The sequence below is a fragment of the Stegastes partitus genome, unplaced genomic scaffold (genome assembly GCF_000690725.1).
Source record: "Stegastes partitus isolate 25-593 unplaced genomic scaffold, Stegastes_partitus-1.0.2 Scaffold268, whole genome shotgun sequence".
NCBI classification, from domain to species: Eukaryota; Metazoa; Chordata; class Actinopteri; family Pomacentridae; genus Stegastes; species Stegastes partitus.
In genome coordinates this window covers 204,650-227,530 of record NW_007577999.1, presented here as the reverse complement: position 1 = coordinate 227,530, position 22,881 = coordinate 204,650, and the positions used below count along the sequence as shown (strand labels likewise).

Genomic DNA, 22,881 nt, shown 5'->3' with positions numbered 1-22,881 from the left:
GGATTATCGAGTCACGACTGTATCTGCATTCATCTAAAATTCCAATCATCAGAATTGAAGGAAAGTCGGGAAAATAATTTGATCCGGTCTTTAAATTACAATATTTACAATACCATTGCTGTACCGCTGCATATTGTTTCATATTCCATCTCTCAGATCCACTTATCGGGGTCTGATGAAAGCTTCCATCCTCCAGCTGCGCTCCAGTTTTTCTCAACATCACACTGATTGTTCAATGACTTGCAAATCAGAAACGGGGAATAATTTCTTGCCGAATGACTTTAGCGGGAAGAATTTCTGGAGGATAAGAAACGGCCAGAGCAGGACCGAGGGTGTCGTGTGAGCGTTGAGCGAATGTGTAGCTACAGCGAGTCCGGCTCTGGATCACATTCTGTAATTGTGATGATCAATGGTTTGCATGAGCTCGCGGCTTCTTCCTGACAACTTCATATTTTACACTTACAGGCCCACGTCCAGGGAATTGAGGGGAAGAGTTTGAAGACGAGCGAGGAAGCGTGTGAAAAACGGTGCCAGTGATTTTATAGGTGATGAATCGGTGACTTGTTTTAAGGCGTCCTTGTGCTGTACGGTGCGTCTCAGCAGGTGTGGAGGCTCCTTTCTCTTTTTATCTGCAGTGCAGGACATCATTAACACTGTTTGAGGTTGATGACTCAGTAGAACAAGTCGTGGTGCTACTTCGGACAAAACCCTCATTGCAATAAGCTCGAATCTAAATGAACTCGTGTGAATCCATGCATCTGGTTTTTTTGTTTTTTGTGGTTTTTTTGTCACTACAGTGAGATGCAGTCGACAGCAGGGGCCTGCAAGGCACGGAACTGCTTTTTGTCCTGCTGTCAGAGCCTGAAAATCATGTGTACCCAAGCTTTGTTTTTAAATCTACCCTCCTCTGTGGGACTCTGCGTTTGTGTCTGTCTCTGTTTCATGTGTGTGTGAGTTTGCTCAGGAGTCTGTCTACTGTGGTGGAAGTGGGTCTTTGTTTAAACCCATGAGGGTTCATTACTGTGATCCATCTCCCTCCCTGTTGGTGCCAACGCTAACATACTGTGGCGTCTATGCGGTTATTTTTAGTTTCGGTTCGCCTGTGAGTGTGTGTGTTTGGAGGTAATTTGTCTTCATATGTATTTTACTCTTTTTTTTTAACCATTATGTGAATGAGTTTCTTGTTTATGCTCACAGTGACAAAGAGCCGCTGTTCTTCCATCCACAGCAGTGATCGCTCACCGTCCTCCAGTGTTTATCACAACACACCCAAAACCTGCTGCTTCAGCTCAAACTGTACGATTTTAATCTTCTTCTTGATTGTCCAGCCTCTAATTCGTCTCTGTGTAGAGGTGAACTGGGTCTAACATTAAGATGTTTATCAAGATAATAAGATAACTTTACTTCGCTTACCATCTAATTTCCTTTTTTTTCTCATTTTCTCTCCCCTTGGTACACCGTCTAAAATAGAGTTTAGTCATTTAGAGGAATTTTTTAGCATGCAAATCATAGTGAATGTGTTTTTTTAAGTATAATCTGGAGGAATAATACAAAACACCAGCACAGAGGGCCAGCTGTCACTCTGAGTATTTATTTTAATGCTTTTCTACTTCTTACCATGTCATGATGAAAAAGAAAAAAACAACAATGCTTAAAGGCTTTACTTAATAATCATGGGTTTAAACCACCCCGTGTGAGAAGTTGTCGTATTTAGTCGCCGGTGTTTCTACCAGCACCTCCCAAGTTGCGGCACAAAGGAGACGAGATGCATGTTGAGCTGTGAGAAGAAACCTCAACTTGAAGCGACACAAGGACTCGTTTCAAAATCAGCAGTGACAGGAGCTGTCACTACAATGAGTACACATATCCAACGTTCTGCCAATGACTTCTGTCAGAGAAGAGCCGCGGCGCAGAAAATCGTCAAACGCTTCCAGGAATGAGAGCCTAGAGACTGAATGCCTGTATTTCCCCTCCAAAAACCACCAGCGCCGATCGTACAGAGGACAGTATCTGGGGAAGAGCTAAAGGCTAATATCCTCCACTGGATACTCCTGAAATGTTTTAATCAGAGTTTCTGAACACTTTCTGCCACATAGAGGTAAAATTTAGACCATCTTATATAGATGTTAATCTAAATACCCCTCTCTTCTGTGTGACTCAGTACCATGTGTTGGGTTTTTTATTTTAGATTTTGTCATCTGTGAAGGATTCGGCTGTTGCTCATGATGTGTCTGTCACTTTTCATTCACCATTTGTGTTTCCAGCATATGTACCTTTGGGTGTATGAACATATTTGTCTTGTGTGTGCAGCTGTCTGCTTTATTTTCCACATGCAAATGCAGTTACAGCACCTTTGCACCTGAATTTGTTTCTTTTCTGCAAGATGGCTCTGTGGTTAGCACCGTCGCCTCGCAGCTAGAAGGTCGGCAGTTTGCGTCTCCATGTTCTCCCCGTGCAGTGTGGGTTCTCTCCGGGTTCTCCGGCTTCCTCCCACAGTCCAGAAACATGCTGAGGTTAATTGGTGATTGTAAATTGTCCGTAGGTGTGAATGTGAGTGTGCTTGGTTGTCTGTCTCTAAGTGTAGCCCTGTGATAGACTGGTTACCTGTCCAGGTGAACCTGCCTTCACCCTGAGTCAGCTGGGATAGGCTCCGCCCCCCATCATGAGGATTAAGGTGTAGAGATGATGGGTGGATGGATGTTTCTTTTCTGGCTTTTGTCATGACTCCATGTTGAAAAAATCTCTTCATGGCAACACATAGTTAGACTTCAGTTTGTGTGAGCTAGCCGCCACGCTAACAGATTAAATAGTAAAAAGGAAAAGACGTCTTCATGTGAACTGCAGTTTATCTACCAGACATGCAACCTTATCACAAACTGTGAGAGAAACTTAAAGAAAACTATAGACATTAATCATTTTATTGTAATTCTAAATCTGCTCTGTTTATGGAAATATGTTTGGGATCATCGATGTGAAAACGTGTCTCATATATAGAAAGAAATACATTAAATTCATACAAATTCTAAGTTGCTTATATTATTAAAAAGAAGCAGATTAAGTGCTTTAATTTATTTTATTCAACCTACATTCTGTCTCACTGACCAAATTACCCACTATAACTTTATTGTGTGTTATTAGTAGCTTTATGTGATGTTTGTATTTGCATTAAGACTCTTAAGAGTGCTCATTCATTCACTTTTTTCTGTGCAGGTTGTAGGTTTATAGCTATAGTTTGTAGTTTTATTTTCATGGTCTTGAGTGTTTCATGTTTGTTAGTCTTTAAAGTTTGGCTACGCATATGTCACTGCAGTATAAAATAATTCATTTCTGACCTGCAAGTCAAGATCTTGGTGGCTCTGAGTCACCTGCTCCATGTGTGTGAGGATTATACGTTGCGGCGCCTCATTTAAACTCTGCTGCTTTTTACCTGTTTGTGTGTCTCTGCCATTAACCATCTGGTCTTGTCTTGGTGTCTTCCTGGCTGCTGTGTGTGGTGTTTTAGGCTCTTTTGGTTCAGCGCTGACTCCTCCATCAGGTCAGTATGGCGGCCCTCAGAGAGGTTTTAGGCCGAAGCCTGAGGATGATGGCTCTTTAATAACAGAGTCTATAGTATTTGTGTACACGTTGCTTATTTCCTCCATGCTTTGTTTGTGTTTGTCCGTCAGCTGCAGTGGGCTTTCTTGAGGCGTTGCAAAAATGTCCCCTCTTTACTTGTCTTGCATGACCAATGAATGTTTCTACAGATTTTGAAAGACGTGGACGTTTCTCTCTGCTCCACTTTGTGTATGCGTCTAATCTTTGATTATTTTAGTTGAATTGGATTTTTTATTTAAATTAACTGACTTCACAGATTGAAGTTTGTAACTTGTTGGACTGACTTTTTTGCACTGTGGTGGTGGTGGTTGTGTGTTACTGTGCTCAGGAACACTGTTGTGATGTGTGTAGTGGTATATATGCATGTGTGTTTTCAGTCCATTTTACTTGTGAGTGTGTCAGTATCTGTAAGGGCTTGTCTTATTCTTAGCAAAGAGTTAAATCCGTGCTTCATTTTTGTCACCAATAGCAGAGCAACCTTGGTTTATTTTTGTTCGAATCACTAAAATACTATTTATTTTATCTTGACGACTTTAGTTTATTCAAATTAAAAGCCAACTATTATTATTCCGACACTTACAGTCTTTTTAAAAACAGTTTCGTCCTTCAGCTTTAACAAATAGATGAAGTGTGAAGCTGAGACATTTCAAGATTGAAATGTTTTATTTGTCACAGGCTCATACAGTTTGTGCAGTGAAATGCAAAGTGACTTTCAACGACACTGAGACATTACAGAAGGACCGATCTTAAGAAAAACTTTTGTCCATGTAGACACTGTACTATTAGAAAGCTATAAGTTGGGCGCCGCTATAGCTCACCTGGTTGAGCTGGCGTCCTGTGTTCAGGGGCTATAGTTTCCCGACGCAGCGGTCATGGGTTTGAGTCCCGCTCAGGACCCTTTGCTGCAGGTCCTTCCCCCATTCTTCTCCCCCCACTTTCCTGTTCATCCATCCATCCATCATCTCTACACCTTAATCCTCACTGGGGTCGTGGGGGGCGGAGCCTATCCCAGCTGACTCAGGGTGAAGGCAGGTTCACCTGGACAGGTAACCAGTCTATCACAGGGCTACACTTAGAGACAGACAACCAAGCACACTCACATTCACACCTACGGACAATTTACAATCACCAATTAACCTCAGCATGTTTCTGGACTGTGGGAGGAAGCCGGAGAACCCGGAGAGAACCCACGCTGCACGGGGAGAACATGGAGACTCCACACAGAAAGATCCCGGGTGTCCTCACCGGGACGCGAACCAGCGACCTTCTAGCTGCGAGGCGATGGTGCTAGCCACTGAGCCAGCCCCTGTCCAATCTAATAATAATACGAAGAAAAAAAAATTTACAAAAGAAATCTGGAAATCTATGCCCAGCAGCAGATCGTATTGATTCAATGGCCCTGAATTAGCTTGATAATCAATCAGAATGTCCCCTGAGCAAGTATATGTGTGGGAAACAGTGTGCAATTAACAAATCAGTAATACATTAGCAAGCAAAAAGAAAATGATATTATTACAGTATGATCACTGCGTTCCCTATTTTCTTATCCCCTTGTGCCACCACAACAGCTCTGACCTTTTGGCATAGACACTGACCTCCAGCACTGGGCCACTGGAAGCTTTTGGATCCTCTTGGGCTCTATAGAGTTTGAAGACCAGCTCAACGCCTTGTGGCTCTTTGTCGTGTTCCTCGAGCTGCTCCCGATCGGTTTTTGTGTTGTGGTGTGACGTGGCTCATTGTCCCGCTGGCTGCTGCTGCTGCTGTTGCCGAGTTCATCCACATGAATGCCAGGAACCCAGCGGAGCACCGCATCTGTAACAAGACGATCGATCTCATTCACTTCACCTGTCAGTGTTAAAGAAATAGATGTAGGCAAACAAAGCAGAATGTGTAAGAAGGGAGCAGCAGGGGGAGGAAAATCAGATTAAGGGGCAGGCAGGTGAGAGGCAGGGCGTGTTCGTACCATACTGAGCAGTGGAAGGTGAGGACTTTCAGTGATTTGAATATTCGGTGTAACCAACAGCAAATAAAGTAGAAGAGTCGAGGGGCAGAAATGAAAGGACGGATGGAGGGAGCGGTCGGTAAAAATGAAGGAGCAGGAGCTGTAGAGGCGGCAGTGGAGCAAAGAGGGAAATGGATTCCAGCCTGACAGCAACACGAACACAAACGGGTACAAAATGAGTTTCTGGAAGGCGGCGCGAGATTTTTCATTTTCTGCTAAATGTGGTCAGCTCGTGGCTCGGGCTGCTGTTGCCTCAGTGCTCAGACACACACGGAAAAACTGGCCAACGCTCATTAGCACATATTGCAGATGATAAATGCACATAGAAAACTGGTTCATGATGCGGCGGCGTGGAGGGGAGGAAGAGGAGGGATGCAGGTGCAGACTGATCAGTGATAGGGCGCAAGTCATGAACACCTCAGAGCACCAAGGAGGAGAAACATCAGAGGAGTCAGCTGTGAAATCTGGAAAAAACTTCTGGCTGTGGAGTAGAAGTCAAAGTATATATGCAGCTAAACACTAAACCAATAAAATAAAGCAAGCTAGCAGGTGCATACAAATTACAGCATCGAATACCTTTTCTTTTCTGTTCACAGTTTTCTAAATATAGAATATCCCTCAGAGACTCCACATAATGTGACCAACGACTACTATATCCACGGTACCAACACACTGTATTGTGGAGTGGGAAGGCTCTTGTTACTGACGCTGGCTGTTTGAAGTCCTGTCTCTCAGTTCTCTCATGCAAAATCCTGTCTGGCTCTCGTGTTCAAAGCGAGGAGGCCAGATACAGAACAGGTTATAGCACCGTCCAGGCACCGTGCTGGATGCCAGGAGGGGGAGAAGTAGGATAGAGTGGGGAGAAAAAAGCATATCAAAGGAGACAAAAGGGTGGCAACCATGCTTGTATAATATCTGCAATATAATGAAATGTGATTTTGTCAGAATACCAGTTTAACACCAGATTGACGCCTACAGATTTACGTCTGTGTCAGCTTTAGGAAAAGGCAAATTAAAGGCTACCTAGAAAATATGAAGTGGTTTATTGGAAGGAAAACTGTCTCTGATGTCTACAGAAAGCTATCGACTTGTTTTTAAATGGGAAAAAAATAGTTACAGGTAGAGATGTCCTGAGCCTGATCCTGAGTTCAGGATTGCAGCTGATCATGGGTAGCTCACCATCATAGGTATTGGCTTAAACCTATGCCTACATCTGGTATCATGTAGTGATGTGATGTGAGATGTTCCACTGAGACGCTGGATCGCTGTCCTGTTTTATCCCAGCTTGAATCAACACTGGTTTACTGGCCTGAGGTCAGTAGGGTTCAGACAAGTCTCTGTCACAGAGCTCCTTTACTAGCTAGACCTTCATAAGGCTCTCTGCTTGCCTCCTCTGGTCGCTGCAGTATTAAACGGTAAGAGGCTTCACCAGGTAGCGCAGCCAGTTACTACAGCCATTCTGCAAACCTGGAGGCGCATACAATCTAGAAAAATGGTATCAGGTATTGACAGAACTAAATATTAAAAGACTCGTATTAGATCGGGACAAAAAAACAGACCTTGCTCGGGACATCTCTAGTTACAGGGATCGTTTCTGCATGTTTTTAAGTATTGTATTAGAAAAAGGTGATTTAAATGTCAAAATTTGATGTTTTTTTAGGTGTTTTATGACTGAAAAGGCCCGTAGTAATTGATCATGTTTATATAGTGCTTTTCTAGACAATCAAAGTTGCTTTACACTGTCAATTATTCATCCACACATATTCATCCCGGTGGTGGTTGCTACGGTTGTAGCCACAGCTGACAGAGGCGTGGCTGCCATTCTGCCCCTCCAACCACCACCTCAAACAATCCATTCATTCGCATTCACACCAGGCAAGCTGGGTGAAGTGACTTACAGTAGTAGTAATAGTTGATAAAAGCACCTTTTTTCAATAGGTTCTGAGATAGTAAACATTTAGCTCATGTGAGTGATCGGCTGTTTTCCGTTTTTTCTTTGTTTTTGCCTCTGAACAGCAAAAATCAGCGGACATGAAGCAACAATGATCTGTCGTGTACGGCCAACATTCTGCTTGTTTTTTCTTCGTCAAGATTTTTGAGCTCGTTACAAACATCTGAACTTCTTCTGCTCTGTTTATTGCAGCCATTTGTATCGTAGCCTACATCGCCACCTTCTGACAACTCTGATCGGGACGCTGATGTTTTTTTTCTCGCCCCAAAACAGCAAATAGAAACAAGCCTTATTTCCATTTGGTTTTTTTTTTGCAGCATTTTGAAATGTTTTTGCTTGAATTTTACTTGACAGTTTAATTAGAATGCAGCTGTAGATGTGATTGGAGAAAAGATGTGACAAGAAAAGAAGGGGGGATATATTGGAATGAAAAACAGGATGTGAATTTAGAAAAAGTGCAGAGCGGGCTGACTGTGGTAGTAAATGGAGAGGAGGCTGTCATAAGAGCAAAAAAAACAAAAAAAAACCCTCATTTGTTTGTTTGTGCAAATCTAATGCGGTGCATGATTCACAAAAACGGAGAACTTTGCTTCCTGATGCATCAGCACACACGAGAGAAGAGAGAAAACAGCGTCTCAGTCATTTGAAAAGGGCAGACGTATCTCTCAGCCATTCAGTATAATTAAACCACTTAGGAATAACAGCTCGAACAGACATGTAATGTTGCCAGTGACAGGAGTGGAGAGCGGGTCAAGAGTACGGCACGCCGCGCACAGTCTCCCCTTCAGGGCGCTGGAAGCATCTCATTGTGCAGGTCAGATGAATTACACCATCAGCTGATGAATGAATTCAGAGGTGGGCGTGCAAACACTGAGACACACCGAGACACGAACCTCAGGAGCTTTCCTGCCTGAGATCAGACAGGCAGACAGCGGAGCTCGTGGTGCTGCGCGCTGTGAATGCCTGCCAAACTCGCCGTGTGGGCGAAACTCAACTGTATGCAGTCTGACATTTTAAGCCTCTTACAGAGGGCAGAAGAACCAGCGAACGTGCAGTAGTATCATGTTTCCTGCATACTGCCTGTGTCTTAAAGCGACGTTACGTTATTATAATGGATTAAGATATGTAACCTGACTTGGGCTTTTAGTGCAGCTACATCCTGATATCGTGGACTTCTGGACCATGTTGGAGGGGCAGTTAATACTGAGCGAGCACCTATGTGTGTTTATAACATACGTGCTTATTTCAGATCCATTACGTTGGTTTGAATGTGCAATTTATACCGTTAACTTGTGACCTCGATGTGTTTTTACCCTGAACAGTAAAGTTTTTGAAAATGTTGCTGACGTGCCCTCTTCCTCCTCTTTTTTTTTTCATTTCAGGCCGATGCAGCCACCAGCTTTCTGCGTGCAGCTCGTTCAGGGAACCTGGATAAAGCTCTGGATCACATTAAGAATGGAATTGACATCAACACAGCTAATCAAGTAAGATAGCTTCAGCTCACGAGAACATCTCCCCGAACAGCCTGCGTGTGTGTTTGTGTTTGTGTACCAGTGGGAGTAAAAAAGATGCCACCCACGGATTTCAATTAGCAAAACACCAAATTAAATTGTGGCTCATATCAAAATCAATTACCGTGATTAGTGAGCATTCACAGTACTTAATAAAAGTACCAGCCTACATAGCGGTACTTACTCTTAGCATCGCACAAAATCAAAACGCATTTGTTTGGGGCGTTTTTTGGAACTTGAAGGAATTAAAAACTAGCGAACTGTGTCGATCAGATCATGTGTTGTTTTTTCCAAGCTTGTGTTTTTACTTTCACTCTCTGTTTGCTGATAGTGGTTCAGTCTCTTAATTTACATGAAAAACTGGTGGTGCAATACATAAGTCTACACGTAATCTAAAGGAGTCAGTAGAGTCAGATTAATAAATTAAAGGTTAGCTAGTAAATATAAAGCAAACACATTGGAAGGGCAGGTATTTGTGATGAACAAACGTCTACAGAAACCTACACAATTGTTTTTAAATGACACAAACATAAGTTGTGTTTCCATGTTGTTTTTAAAAGCATCGCATCGGTAAACAGTTACTATGAATACAGTCATGACTCGATAATCGACCCTTAACAATCCTAAACCTGCTATCCGACAGGTTTTTAGGAAAAACCAACAGAACCCATAAAAACAGCCTTAACATAGCGACAGCCTTGGATTGTGACTCCGACATGACATTTAATGTCACCAATCAGGATGACGGCGTATTATCTGACTGAACAATCCCACAGATTGGCTACGTTCACACTGCAGGACTTGATGCTCAATGAGGATTTCTTTGTGACTTCCTTCACGTTTCCAGTTCAATGCGACTTGTATGTGATCTGCTGTGTGAACTTCATACGAGCCAAAAGTGTCCCGCATGCGCAGAAGAGGACACGACGACGTCACACGCAGCGAGCGTGCTCAGTGTTTATGGAAGTAAACATGGATGGTAACGGTGGAGCGTATCTGCCACTCCCCCGCCGCCACCGATGGAGGAAACAGAAGTGTGAGCGCTAACTAAACTAGCATCAGCAGCCAAGTACTGCCTGTGTGTTCTGGACACTTCCACCCCGTCAGAGCGCTGCCCCGGGGTGGAAGTGTCCCCCGACCGCACTGAATATTCTGATATTCATCATTAATTGAGCCCAGAAAGTTCTATTGGGACCAGCCCTACTAGTTATTATAACAACTATGAACAATAACTAACAACTAATGAGCCTTCAGGCATCAAGCCCTCCTCGTATCTGGACCTCCATCTTGACAATCCGACAGCCTTGATATCCGACATAGAAGAAGGTTTTACATTTAGTGTCGGATTATTGAGTCACGACTGTATAATGAACAGTACGATGCAACAAGTCTGCACATCTCTGAAGGATTCAAAATGCTTTCTGGAAAAAGAGAAATCTCAGAATAGCCTGTAGAACTATAGAGGCAATTTATCCGTCTAGAAAATTCTATAGCCTCATAACATGACCTGCTCCTGAAGCAAGGATGGAGTTCAAGCAATAAAGTTTACTGTCCGCTGTAAAAAATGACAGAGTGCTGCTGAACCTGTGCAACTCCAAGAAGCAGACCAGGGCAGGGAGACTTTATTGGCTGAGCTGTTAATGCTTCTCAGGAGAAATTTTCAGAAGCGCGAGGCAGAAATTCATGACACTTTAAATGCAGTTTCCCTTGAAATCACCCTCCAACTCCTGAAGTTCTTGCCTGAGGGAAGAGTCAAGAGATTTCACTGGTTACTCTGGTCTCTTTACTTAATCACATCCCAGCAGCCTTTTATTCTGAGCATAAAGTGTCACACCACTGTCTCTGGGACCATGATAAACAGAAAGTCTTGTATTCTCTGGTAAGATTTTTACACAGATTTAGAAAAAGAAACCCTATAAAAAGTAGAACTTGTACCGTACTCTGATTGTATTAGAATCAAGCGATAATGGGGATTTTTATTTGAGAGTTGACGTCAGTTTTAAGTGAATTAATGTTTCATAAGCTGGATGACTGGTTCGCTTTTTCTGCCAAGGGAACTCGCAAGTGAAGAATTTCATTATAAAATAAAAATGAATTAAAAAAATCTTTTAAAATCCTGAAGGTTTTCTGCCTCTTAGAGAAACATGTGTGCACACTGACTTCACACTGTGGGAAAGAAAAAGGCTTTCCCTTGGTAAGAAGGTCGTGATTATGAAAGCGGTTGAATGAAGAATGGTACTTCACGTTGTTCCGCCGAGACAGAACAAAGTGTACAGAGAGCGTGGTCTTTGGAGAAATATCTGAATGCACCACACGCGGTAATTTCACAGTATTCTCAATGGAAGGCTGTTTTTGCAGAATCAGCACAGGATGTAAAATAGAGGACCGAAAAGAAAATTATAAATTCATGACTCAGAAGACCCCCTGATTCTCCGTCTTTGTCTAAAGTAGTGGCCATAAATAATTAAGTGTATTAGATTATAATCCGCTCAATCTCCTGCTCGGCTGTCTGCTCCCTTACACCTGATCGTAACACAACAAATCCAGGCTGAATGTGTGCGTTTATGGCACTTCATACAATTAGCTGTGAGGTGGGGATGATGTTTGGTGAATGAACAGACAAGTGCTTTTTATACGAAGACAAAACAGTGAGATGGAAGTCTGGCCATTAAGAATGCACGCCCAACTCCCACCAGTGTTTGTTGTACTACCGACGAAGGCAACAAACAAATGCACCAGAGGCAGACAGAGAGGCTGGACGGCTACTGAAGCAACAGGGAAAAGAACATTATGCACAGTTTTCAAGGGTAGTTAATGTCAGTGTATTAAGATTGTAATCAGCTAAATAAATGCCGTAGATAAGATGTGCGGTAATTGCATTTCATAGCCACAGCTGTGAAGAATCTTATTTCTAGATGTGATTTTCTAATAGGATTCATTTTTTTTGTTGTTTGCTCTGATATTTATGGCTTTTCACTCCGGACTCGGGCAAGGACAGAGCTGGTATTTTTACATGTGATTTATGTGATTGTGCAGCAGTAACCTGTCCTTGCTGTAGCCACAAACCTGCAGGCTGTTGTCGCCGGTGCTGCTCCGTCTCCCTCTCTTTGCTCGCATGCATTGAGATTTCCACCGCTGAGCCTGTGAGGAGAGGATTTACACATGTAGGTGTTGGTGGAAATGCCACTGATGGGCGCTGAAGCTGATGTCTGATCCCTCTCAGACCTTCACGCCGCCGACACACGGTTGTGTTTCGCCGTGCGCATGCTCGCTCAGAGACTGTGCTACCCATTTGAATTGAGTGACACTGCAGTATGATGAGAAGCCCGAGACCGGCGCGGATCACTGAGACTCCTGGTGGGCAGATTGGTTACAGCAGCCGAGACTTCCACTAATTCAATATGTAGCCAGCAAACTGCAAAGACAGGCAGGCGATCACACGGATAGACAACGCTCAGATGAAACCGTTTTGTCTGCCAGCCTCCCTGCGTCCGCCGCCGCCGCTCCCTCCTTACTCATCAGTCTCATCAGGTTGCTCATTTTGTCAGAACCGAGTCCCTGGCGCTGTCGCTGTGGGTTTATCGGTTATTTTTAGAGACACTGTAAGTAGACGAGTGATGTTCTGCACAGCTGGAGAAAAACGGGCATATGTTGCAGCCATCACGTTGGTGTCGGACACAGGGATGCACTCGGCGTCCTTTCTAAATGTTTATCCGTGTAACATTTAAAAGACTTGGAGTGTGAGCCCGGGAGCTTGGGCCATGTTCAGCACAAGTCAAGCACATTCTACTCTTGTTTCTCTGACCACTGCATAAAGAGCAAGTTTTTTATGCTCGTAAAGGTCATGAGGTGCTTTCATGTCAAGGGCTGTGGCTAATGATAAAGGCCAAGGAGGGGGCAAAGACAAAAGCACTCCCCGGTGGCCTTTCGTGTGTTTAATTATAGTAATCCTGAGTTAATGTGATTATTATACTCTTACTGAAGCTTTAAGATGCAGTTAATCCCATGTTTAAGCAAAACTTAAAACACTTTATCACAGTTAATTATGAATCAGTTGGTGAGAGTGTTTCAGGATGTATTTTAATCTTATTTATGAGATTTTTCCAGCTCGTAATCTAATGTTTTTTTCCTGCTTTCTCTCTCAGAATGGTCTTAACGGGTTACACCTGGCCTCTAAAGAAGGTCATGTCAAAATGGTCTTGGAGCTCCTCCATGCTGGCATCGAGCTGGAAGCAACCACCAAGGTAATTTATTCTCTCCGTATGCTCTTGATTTAACTCTCACATCCTTGTTTTAGCTTTAGCTGCTGTCGCTCAGGGCTAGTTCAGGTAAACTGCAGCTAGCATCTCATCTCGCACTTGTAACCTCAAAATCATAAGCAGCTTTACGAGTAATCTGGACAGCCATGAAGGAGGCTGGAGTTTTGTTTAGGACACAAGTAAAGGAATTATACAGCTGTCATATTTACATTTATTTACTGAAATGCTTTTCTCCACATGTGTGTAATGTTACTGTAAAGCTATTTTAAATCTGTCTTTTGTTTTGTTTTTTTACATCCATACTCATTCAGGATGCTTATGCCCTTGTAGTAGCTTTATTTTATGTGTGTAATGCTGCTATATCTTGCTTCTAACAAGAACTAAATCACCCACATGTCTAAAATATAAATCAGAACAAACCGGCGCTGCTTTCTTTGTCAGGTTTTATCTTTCATACGATTCACCAGATGCGTTTCAGAGTCGAGTTCCCGCTGTAGAGATCTAGGCCATTAGGCTGCAATAATTTACCTCTCATTCACTTTAATTCTCTTCTCTCACCTTCCATGTGGGTTTTCTTTTTTCTTTTTTTTTTTTTCCTGTGTGTGTGACCTCCAGAAAGGGAACACTGCTCTCCATATCGCAGCGCTGGCCGGGCAGGAGAAAGTGGTGGCTGAGCTTGTCAACTACGGTGCCAACGTTAATGCCCAGTCACATGTGAGTCTCCGCCAGCTGTGACTAAGAGTGTGTGAGCAAGTGTGTGTGTGTTTGTTGTTGTTTGTTTGTGCGGTGTATGTGGCACGCCTGCTCGAGGTGGATTGTTCTGCCTCAGCGTGACTGTAGTTAGGATCATATTTGACAGAAATATGCATTTTCCTGTTATTTCTGACCATGTGATGAACAAAAATATCAATTATCCTTGACTAAAAAAAAATCCTGATTAACACGACTTGTACAAAAATAAAAGAAATTATTGCTATTGTTAGTCTTAATTCTTATTATATTGGTGCTGTAGATGATCCTGCAGGGCTGGCTACGCCCTCTTTTATCTATACGAAGGAATCTTGATTCGTAACTTCTCTGTATATTTATATTCAGTAACTTTATGAATGACTGTGTGCATGTGCACCCTTGCAAAGATAAACACCTGCTAATTATTTATTCCTCTGATCGACTAAAACTCATTTCCATGTCCAGTAATTGGTAGATGGTCTGCACTTATGTAGCACTTGGTGGTGCTCAGAGCGCTTTACAGTGTCGGCCTAACTGAATGGTGAAAGGGAGGATGCTTTCAAACATAATATTAGTTTTTATTCACCTCATGACCTTGTACAAAATGCAGTAAACAGAAAATATTTGCTTTGACCACTCTCTACCTTTAAAACAGAACCAATTCAGAACCAGTTTTTCACAGTTTTCAAGGCTGTACCAGACGTCCTGGAGAAGTTGCCACAGATCTTCTCTGTTGTTTCATGTGACTCCATGATGGTGCAATCAGTACACTTATAGAGACACAATGGATAAGAATGTCCACATCCAAAGTACCTAAAGCATTTTGCACAGCGCTGCATGTTTGCAGATGTCCATCTCATGTGTTCCTGTCTATCTAACTGTACATAATGTGTTTCTGCCCTAACAGAAAGGGTTCAGTCCGCTCTACATGGCAGCACAGGAGAACCATCTAGAAGTGGTCAAGTTCCTGCTGGAGAATGGTGCCAATCAGAGCCTCCCAACTGAGGTATGCATCTCCTCAAACAGACAGCTTCACTGATTGTTTAGTCTGATGTTGTCCCGACCAACCACACCGATGGAGAGTAATCGCGTCCTCCAACTTCAGAGGTGTTGCACTGAAGAAGCTGTGAGGTGTTCGTCGGACTTTTGAGGAATGAAGTCATCTGTGATGCCATTAGGAGAGAGTGAAGTGGAAGCAGAAGTCTTTGTTACAGAGGACACACAGAGTGATGTACATCAGAGGGACTGAAATGGCTTACACTGTGAAATGAAATCCTCTTATCAGGTAGCTTTGTCCGTTACTGAGTCCTGGATTCGTGTTTCGTTAAAACATGAAAATGACCTGCAGGATGCCAAAGCTGTCATTTCTACAAGTTAGAATTAAGAATAAATATGGATCATTTTCACTGAGGTGTCCATTTGTTTAATGTCTATCAAAGACATTTTTGACATTTTGAGTAGTGATGTTTAATAGCAGAATATTTATGATTAGAAGTAATATGTCCATGTTGGTCAGAGGTCAGTATTAAAGCACATTAATAGTTTTTCTGATCCCCCAAAGAGAGAAATCAGGAAAAAGGATCTCCTTCTGCATCCACTCCAAGAATATAGTATTTCATAGTCTCCAGTTCACTTCTGTTCTTGCCTCTTCCTCCTTTTCTATTCTTGCTTTTTCACCTCTTAACCCCTGAACAATTACCGGCCCGAGTGGACATGCTGCCGCTGTGTTTTGAATCAAATTCAGCAATCTTCTCACCGTTTGAAAGCACAAAAGCCTCACGGTTCAAACGGTGTAAACCATTGTGGGATGTTAACGCCACAGCAACGACAGTGTCTCGCTTTGTAATTGTAATAAAAAACAGTACGAGCGCAGCAGAACAGTCATTTCTTAGCCTCTCACTTGAATCACTGTGTGCTCAGATGAAAAGAGGTGAATGTTAATGCTTCAATCTAGCGCCCTGATTAACCCGCCGCCTCGTCTTTTTCTCTCTTCTCTCGTCGCCTCCTTCCCTCAGGATGGCTTCACTCCCCTCGCGGTGGCCCTCCAGCAGGGCCACGAAAACGTCGTGGCACTGCTAATCAACTACGGCACCAAGGGCAAGGTCCGCCTCCCCGCGCTACACATCGCCGCCCGAAACGACGACACCCGCACCGCTGCAGTCCTCCTGCAGAACGACCCCAACCCTGACGTACTCAGCAAGGTAAGACTCTCATTGAGACGGTGCTGTAAAGGTTGGCTGAGTGCAAGATGACGGCAAGAGCATCAAAATACAGCTGCAACAGTGGTGCATCTATGTTATTTAAACAAAGACTTGCTGTATAACGGAAATAAATGAGACTTTTTTTATTTTAATGAGTATGAAGTGGTTTAACCCTGTAACAGACAACACCGTTATAACATTCTTTAAGCTCTTCAGTCTTATCTCTGATCTTAACTCTTTTATATTTCTCTATGCTTGTTGTGTAATCTGTATCAAGCACTTTGAGAGTGATGCAAATATATTTTAATTGCCGTTATTTACAGTCTAGTCCTTATCTCTCTCTTTCTCTCTGCAGACTGGTTTCACGCCTCTACATATTGCAGCTCACTATGAGAATATGAGTGTCGCCCAGCTGCTACTGAACAGAGGAGCCAATGTAAACTTCACACCTAAGGTCAGTTTGTCTGTATAGCAGAGAAATTACAAATCCTAGCAGCTCATTTACATGCATACAAAACCATCCGTTATACTTTTATTTTGTTAAGTGACTAATGATGGTAACGAATGATTCAGCTGACTTACTGTTGCTCCTCCAGAACGGCATCACGCCCCTTCATATAGCCTCCAGGAGGGGCAATGTGATGATGGTCAGACTACTGCTGGACAGAGGAGCACAGATCGATGCCAAAACTAAGGTAGAGTACTTGTCATGCTTTTAATAGTGGTCCGTCTGTGCGGTATTAACTTCTAATCGTTTGTCTTTCTTCGCTCGCCTCTTTGCAGGATGAGCTGACTCCTCTCCACTGTGCAGCCAGGAATGGTCATGTTCGCATTATTGAGATCCTGCTGGAACACGGTGCTCCCATCCAGGCTAAAACCAAGGTAGGTGGACTTAATTTAACACTGCGGCCACCTTTTTGCCACCACAACCTGCAATCAACTCCGATAATCCAAGTTCATTTTTGACTTTTCGAACCCCGTGACGCCGATCAGTCGGTCAGTGAACGATAACGAACGACCAACGCGCTGGAAACTTTCATCCAACTTAGGGAAATGAGCTCAAATCGAAATGAGCCTCCCAAATCTGAGCCTCATCAGCGATGGATGTGCATATTTAGCAGATATTACAGCCACGAGATTATGTGCGAGTAATTTTAGCACAGTGTGTTGATTATATTCACTCTACGTCAGAAGCTATTGACTGTGTGCTACATTCAGCATAAAGGCTTTTTTTTTTGGCAACGCTGAGAAATCTCTCTCCATCTGTCCTGTTGTTTGCTTCGACCATCCCAACGTTTCCTGTCTCTGTTGTTTCTGCCCTGCAGAATGGTCTGTCCCCCATTCACATGGCAGCTCAGGGGGATCACATGGACTGCGTCAGGCAGCTACTGCAATACAACGCCGAGATTGATGACATCACACTGGACCATTTAACCCCTCTTCATGTAGCAGCCCACTGTGGTCACCATCGCATGGCCAAAGTTCTCCTGGACAAGGGGGCCAAAGCCAATGCACGTGCTCTGGTGAGTGGCTGGTTTTTGGGCAGATGTTTCTGTAGATTGCCTAAAAATGGAAAAGGTTACGAGCTTGAGGTTGTGAGGAACTAAATGCAGGACTAATTTTTATAGAAAGCACCTTGAATGTCCTCTGTGTTTAAAAGGTGAAATGAATTCAGGTCACTTCGCTGTCTCTTCCCTTCCTTAATTATTTTTACAGTAGAGAGCTACAGGAACTAATTTCACCGTTTGAGTTTGTAATTATGCAGCTGTTTCTTTTTTCTTGTTGTTGTTTCTGCTATATTCACCAGTCGTCATCATTATTTTAACATATACACCTTTAAAAAAAGAATAAAAGGTCATTTTAAAGCAAATCAAAGCCCCATAAAACACAATAACATCTAGTGGAGGATCTAGTGGAACATTTACAGGCCTTGTGAGAAGATTAAAACACTTCAGGACACATGTGACTGGCTGTATTTGTGAACTGTTTTCTCCTGCGTCTCCAGAACGGCTTCACACCTCTCCATATTGCTTGCAAGAAGAACCACATGCGGTCCATGGACCTGCTGCTCAAGCACTCCGCTTCCTTAGAAGCTGTCACAGAGGTGAGACGATGCGACCACGAGGGACAAAAGTCTGAAAATGAACAAATGTTCTGTGTGATGTAAAAGTTTTCACCCCGGAGGAGCTCATAAATCTGTCCCTTTTGATGTGTAATTACTGTCTCTAATGTGCACAGTTAAGGTGAAGCAGCGGCAGAACGAGTGCTTCATTTTAACTGTCAAACATCAGTGCCACCTATCTTCAGCTTTCAAAAATGACTGTTTTATGAGAGTTAACAGGGAGTCTTAATCATTTTCTCCTCTGCTGTCCCAACCACCGACACCAGCGCTGATAGCAATCCACATCAGTGATTCAGAGTTAGCTGATGATCTGGAATGCCACTTGACTTGTTTTTTTTTTGTAATGCATTGATCTTGACTTTTCCTGTCTGTCTGTGCACAGTCTGGTCTCACTCCTCTTCATGTAGCTGCATTCATGGGCCATCTGAACATAGTGAAGAACCTGCTCCAAAGAGGTGCTTCACCCAATGCTTCCAATGTGGTGAGAACAAGTTCAATTCAGTTTTTTTTTCTTCTTTGAAATCACTTCCCAAGACGAGGAACTGAAAGATAATGAAGTCGATGAAAAACTGTGCCTTATGAAAATATGGTGGATTCAAACAAGATCAAGTAAAAAAAACTCAGTCAAAAAGGTTTTACGAGGTGTGTCAGAAAAGTTTCAGGACTGGCGTCACAAAAGATATGTTTCACATCCAAACTACAAACTTCCAAGTAATCCCCCTGGAGTCTAACACACTTCCCCAGCCTTCACTGCCACGCCGCCATGCATTCCTGGAAGGATTCTTCAGCCATCTTGATGTCGTCCACGTCTTCTAAACGGGTCCCTTTGATGACCCCCTTGAGCTTGGGGAAGAGGAACCAACCCCACAGAGCCAGGTGGGGTGAGTAGGGAGGTTGCTCCAGCACGGAGATGTTCTTCTCAGCCAGGAGCTGTGGGATGCTCAGGGCGTTGTGAGCAAGTTGTCATGGTGAAGCAGCCACCACTGGTCCTGACACAACTCTGCCTCTTCTCTGAACGAAGCAAACGCTGCAGGATCTCTTTGTGGACGTGCTGGTTGATCGTCTGAAGGGGAAATCTTGTAGTTTGTAGTTTGAAATATATCTTTAGTGACACCAGTCCTGGAAGTTTTCTGACACACCTCGTACAACCAATAATAGATTAATTAATTATTAATAGATTAACTGAAAGTCTGTTACATTTATTCCAATGAAGTACTGCTGTGTTCTTTGATTAACTGCTTTCCTGTATTCACCTACATCAGAAAGTGGAGACCCCCCTCCATATGGCCTCCAGAGCGGGACACTGTGAAGTTGCTCAGTTCCTGCTGCAGAACGCAGCACAAGTGGATGCCAGGGCAAAGGTACAAGCTGAGCAGTCTTACTTTGTTCATCGCCTAAAAGACACTTTGTGTTTGTTTGCATCTTATCTCCTGTTTAGAAGGTCTTGAGGAGGTCCTCACTGCTTTTGAAGCTAAAATGAACAGAAATAAACTTCTATAAGGTATAAAAGGTTATGTAAGTTTGTCTGAGTGCCTGGTTGGTGTTGTTATTTTACTCCCCACTGCTGTGTGGTGTCTTATTTACTGCTTTAAACATGTATTAACATCTCCATACTTTCCCTGCCCAGGACGACCAGACACCCCTACACTGTGCGGCCCGTATGGGTCACAAGGAGCTTGTCAAGCTGCTCCTTGAGCACAAGGCCAACCCCGACTCGGCTACAACTGCAGGTCACACACCCTTACACATCGCTGCACGCGAAGGACATGTCCACACTATTCGAATATTATTGGATGCTGGAGCACAGCAGATAAAGATGACGAAGGTAGAGTAGATACCACCGTAAGAGTGTGGCAACATTTCAATATCTAGGTTATATATTAGGTTATAATGAACGATTGTAATGCTTTTTATTTCTGCTTTGTTGTAATGTCTGTTTCTCCTCCTTATTGCACTGCTGTGTGATTTTTTTTCTTCTGTTAGATGTTGGTATAGATTCATATAGTGAAAATGAAAGGCCTTAATTCAAAAGCAGCAATTGTAGTTGTGTGTCTGGTGAACATCTCTCTGTATGCATCTTGTCTTCTGAGCAGAAAGGTTTCACTCCCCTCCATGTGGCCTCTAAATATGGAAAGGTGGACGTGGCAGAACTCCTTCTGGAGAGAGGAGCCAACCCGAATGCAGCTGGGAAGGTGAGACAATCTGTGCTTTTGTAATGAAGTTCTCTTTACGAGGCTGCGAGAAGCAGTTCAGCCTAAAAGCTTGACCCCATTAAGGAAATTATCAGCTGATTGAAGGATTGCCGCGCTCTGTGTTTCATATATACGTGTTTCTGTGTGCTTTTGTGTCCGTGTGCGTCTGTGGGTTTATACATGTGAACATGTGTATGCGTGTGTGTGTGTGTGTGGTTAACAGAACGGTCTGACACCCCTTCATGTGGCCGTCCATCACAACAACCTGGATGTTGTTAAACTCCTGGTCAGCAAGGGAGGATCTGCACACAGCACAGCCCGAGTAAGATGCTCACATATGCGTGTGCACGTACTCACACAGGCAGGCCAACACAAAACGCCAAACCATCGCCGACAAACACACAAAACAGATCAAATCAGAGCGATGCTCAAAAGTAGAGTAACTTACAATCCTGCAAATGCTTTTGCACGTCTGCAGTCAGGTGTTTTTTTATTCTAAAATCATTCATGGACAGTGTTGAGAAGAGCGATGTCCACTGTTGTCTGTGTGTGTGTGTGTCCTTGTTTGTCTCTACAGAACGGCTACACTCCCCTGCACATAGCGGCCAAGCAGAACCAGATGGAGGTGGCCAGTTGTCTGCTTCAGAATGGGGCATCACCCAATTCTGAGTCCCTGCAAGGCATCACGCCCCTGCACCTGGCTTCACAGGAGGGAAGGCCCGACATGGTGGCGCTGCTCATCTCCAAACAGGCCAACGTGAATCTAGGAAACAAGGTGGAATATTAGAATAGATGGAAACATCCCAGAGAGGGAAATTTTTTATTAATTTGATCTGAAGTGACTCCACAGATTATTAGACTATACTCGATCCAAACAGCAGATAAAATACTGTTTTAAAAAATACCTCTTGTTTATTCCTTCGGGTCGTTCTCTCTGTTTTTCAGAATGGATTAACCCCTTTGCATCTTGTGGCTCAGGAGGGTCACGTGGGCATCGCTGACACGTTGGTCAAACAGGGAGCCTCCGTTTACGCTGCTTCACGGGTAATTTATACCTGAACTGGTGCACAGAGTTAAAACATGACACTGATTTAAATTATGACACTTTGCTGATAGAAACATCATATTTCATCCTGCTTTGGTTGTAGGACAGTTAGAAGAGCAGATGATTTCTAGAATATGAAGAGTAAATACCTGCATGACGTTGTTAGTAGGCATTTGTGTTATTAACAAATTCCAGAAATTTAAGTTTTGCCTTGAAAATTTCCACAACTGCCCTTCTTGAAAAGTCAGGTGGTTTGAAACTAAAGAATGAGTTGGGTAACGAGTAGGAAAGGTTTAATTTCTTTTATATATTTAGATATATGCGTGCACATAGCAGATAATTGAGGTGCATCCTGTCGGTGGCTTCCATGTTGTTTTGTTTCATAGATGATACTGTGAAACAACGTGATTCCTTGAAGGTGATCTTGTGTATTCTGGCAATAACAAAGGATAAAGAAAAAAACAACGTGTAGCTGCTCCAGCTCCTCTCCCACAGGAGAAAAAAAAAAACAAAAGGACTGAGAATGTACAAGGACACTGGATGTGGAGCAGGCAGCATGGACTACTGGAAGCTTTATTACTGATAACAGTGAATTCACAATTACTAGGTGCTAATGGCATATCTTTCCCAGATGCAACAATCCGCTGACCCACCCTCAAACCACATGTGATCTGACGTCCTGCGTGAAGTTGATCCGACATCAACAGTTACAACTGGCTTATCAAATGAGATGTGATAATACAGCGAGAAAAGCTAAAAACAGCACAGGTCGGCAAATAAAACACCGTTACCAGAATGAAATAAGTCCAATAAAGTGCATAAAGGACAGTAAAACAGATTAAAACTCTTTGTAATTCACTAATCTCACTAATTGGGCAGATAGTACAAAACTGACTTGATTAAACCAGCATGAATAAATGTCACTAATATATGCAGGACGCTTGTGTTGTACTCCAAATGTCACGGAGCTAAAATAGAACACAAATCTGCAGTGAGTAATCTTACAAACTATAGCAGCACCTGTGAGTCAGAGTGCAGGGCACGGTAGCCCAACTTACCTGTATTTAATACAGTATTTAATTTCATAAAAATAGGTGCTGCGTCTTTTCAATTAACCAGAAAATATCTCTGTGCTTGTTTAATCCTTGTTGACTTTTTACAATCGCGCACACTCGTGTTTGTAAAAGGTTACACGTGTTTACACGAGATTCAAACTGCAGATTAGGAGGCTTCGCTAAAGCTTCTGAACAACAGCCGGCTGTCTCTCTCTCTCTT

The 22,881-nt window shown here is 43.1% G+C and overlaps 1 protein-coding gene across 1 annotated transcript in view; it reads left to right on the top strand.

Annotated features, from left to right (window-relative positions):
• Positions 1-22,881, top strand: part of ank1b (ankyrin 1, erythrocytic b) — a 74,342-nt gene that overhangs the window by 26,839 nt on the left and 24,622 nt on the right. The window contains exons 2-18 of the mRNA XM_008282360.1: positions 8,930-9,031; positions 13,204-13,302; positions 13,933-14,031; positions 14,954-15,052; positions 16,062-16,247; positions 16,603-16,701; positions 16,844-16,942; positions 17,031-17,129; positions 17,573-17,770; positions 18,253-18,351; positions 18,752-18,850; positions 19,632-19,730; positions 19,997-20,194; positions 20,463-20,561; positions 20,785-20,883; positions 21,139-21,336; positions 21,507-21,605. Of these exons, the coding sequence (XP_008280582.1) occupies positions 8,930-9,031; positions 13,204-13,302; positions 13,933-14,031; positions 14,954-15,052; positions 16,062-16,247; positions 16,603-16,701; positions 16,844-16,942; positions 17,031-17,129; positions 17,573-17,770; positions 18,253-18,351; positions 18,752-18,850; positions 19,632-19,730; positions 19,997-20,194; positions 20,463-20,561; positions 20,785-20,883; positions 21,139-21,336; positions 21,507-21,605 (2,070 nt within the window). The remainder of the gene's footprint in view (positions 1-8,929; positions 9,032-13,203; positions 13,303-13,932; positions 14,032-14,953; positions 15,053-16,061; positions 16,248-16,602; positions 16,702-16,843; positions 16,943-17,030; positions 17,130-17,572; positions 17,771-18,252; positions 18,352-18,751; positions 18,851-19,631; positions 19,731-19,996; positions 20,195-20,462; positions 20,562-20,784; positions 20,884-21,138; positions 21,337-21,506; positions 21,606-22,881) is intronic.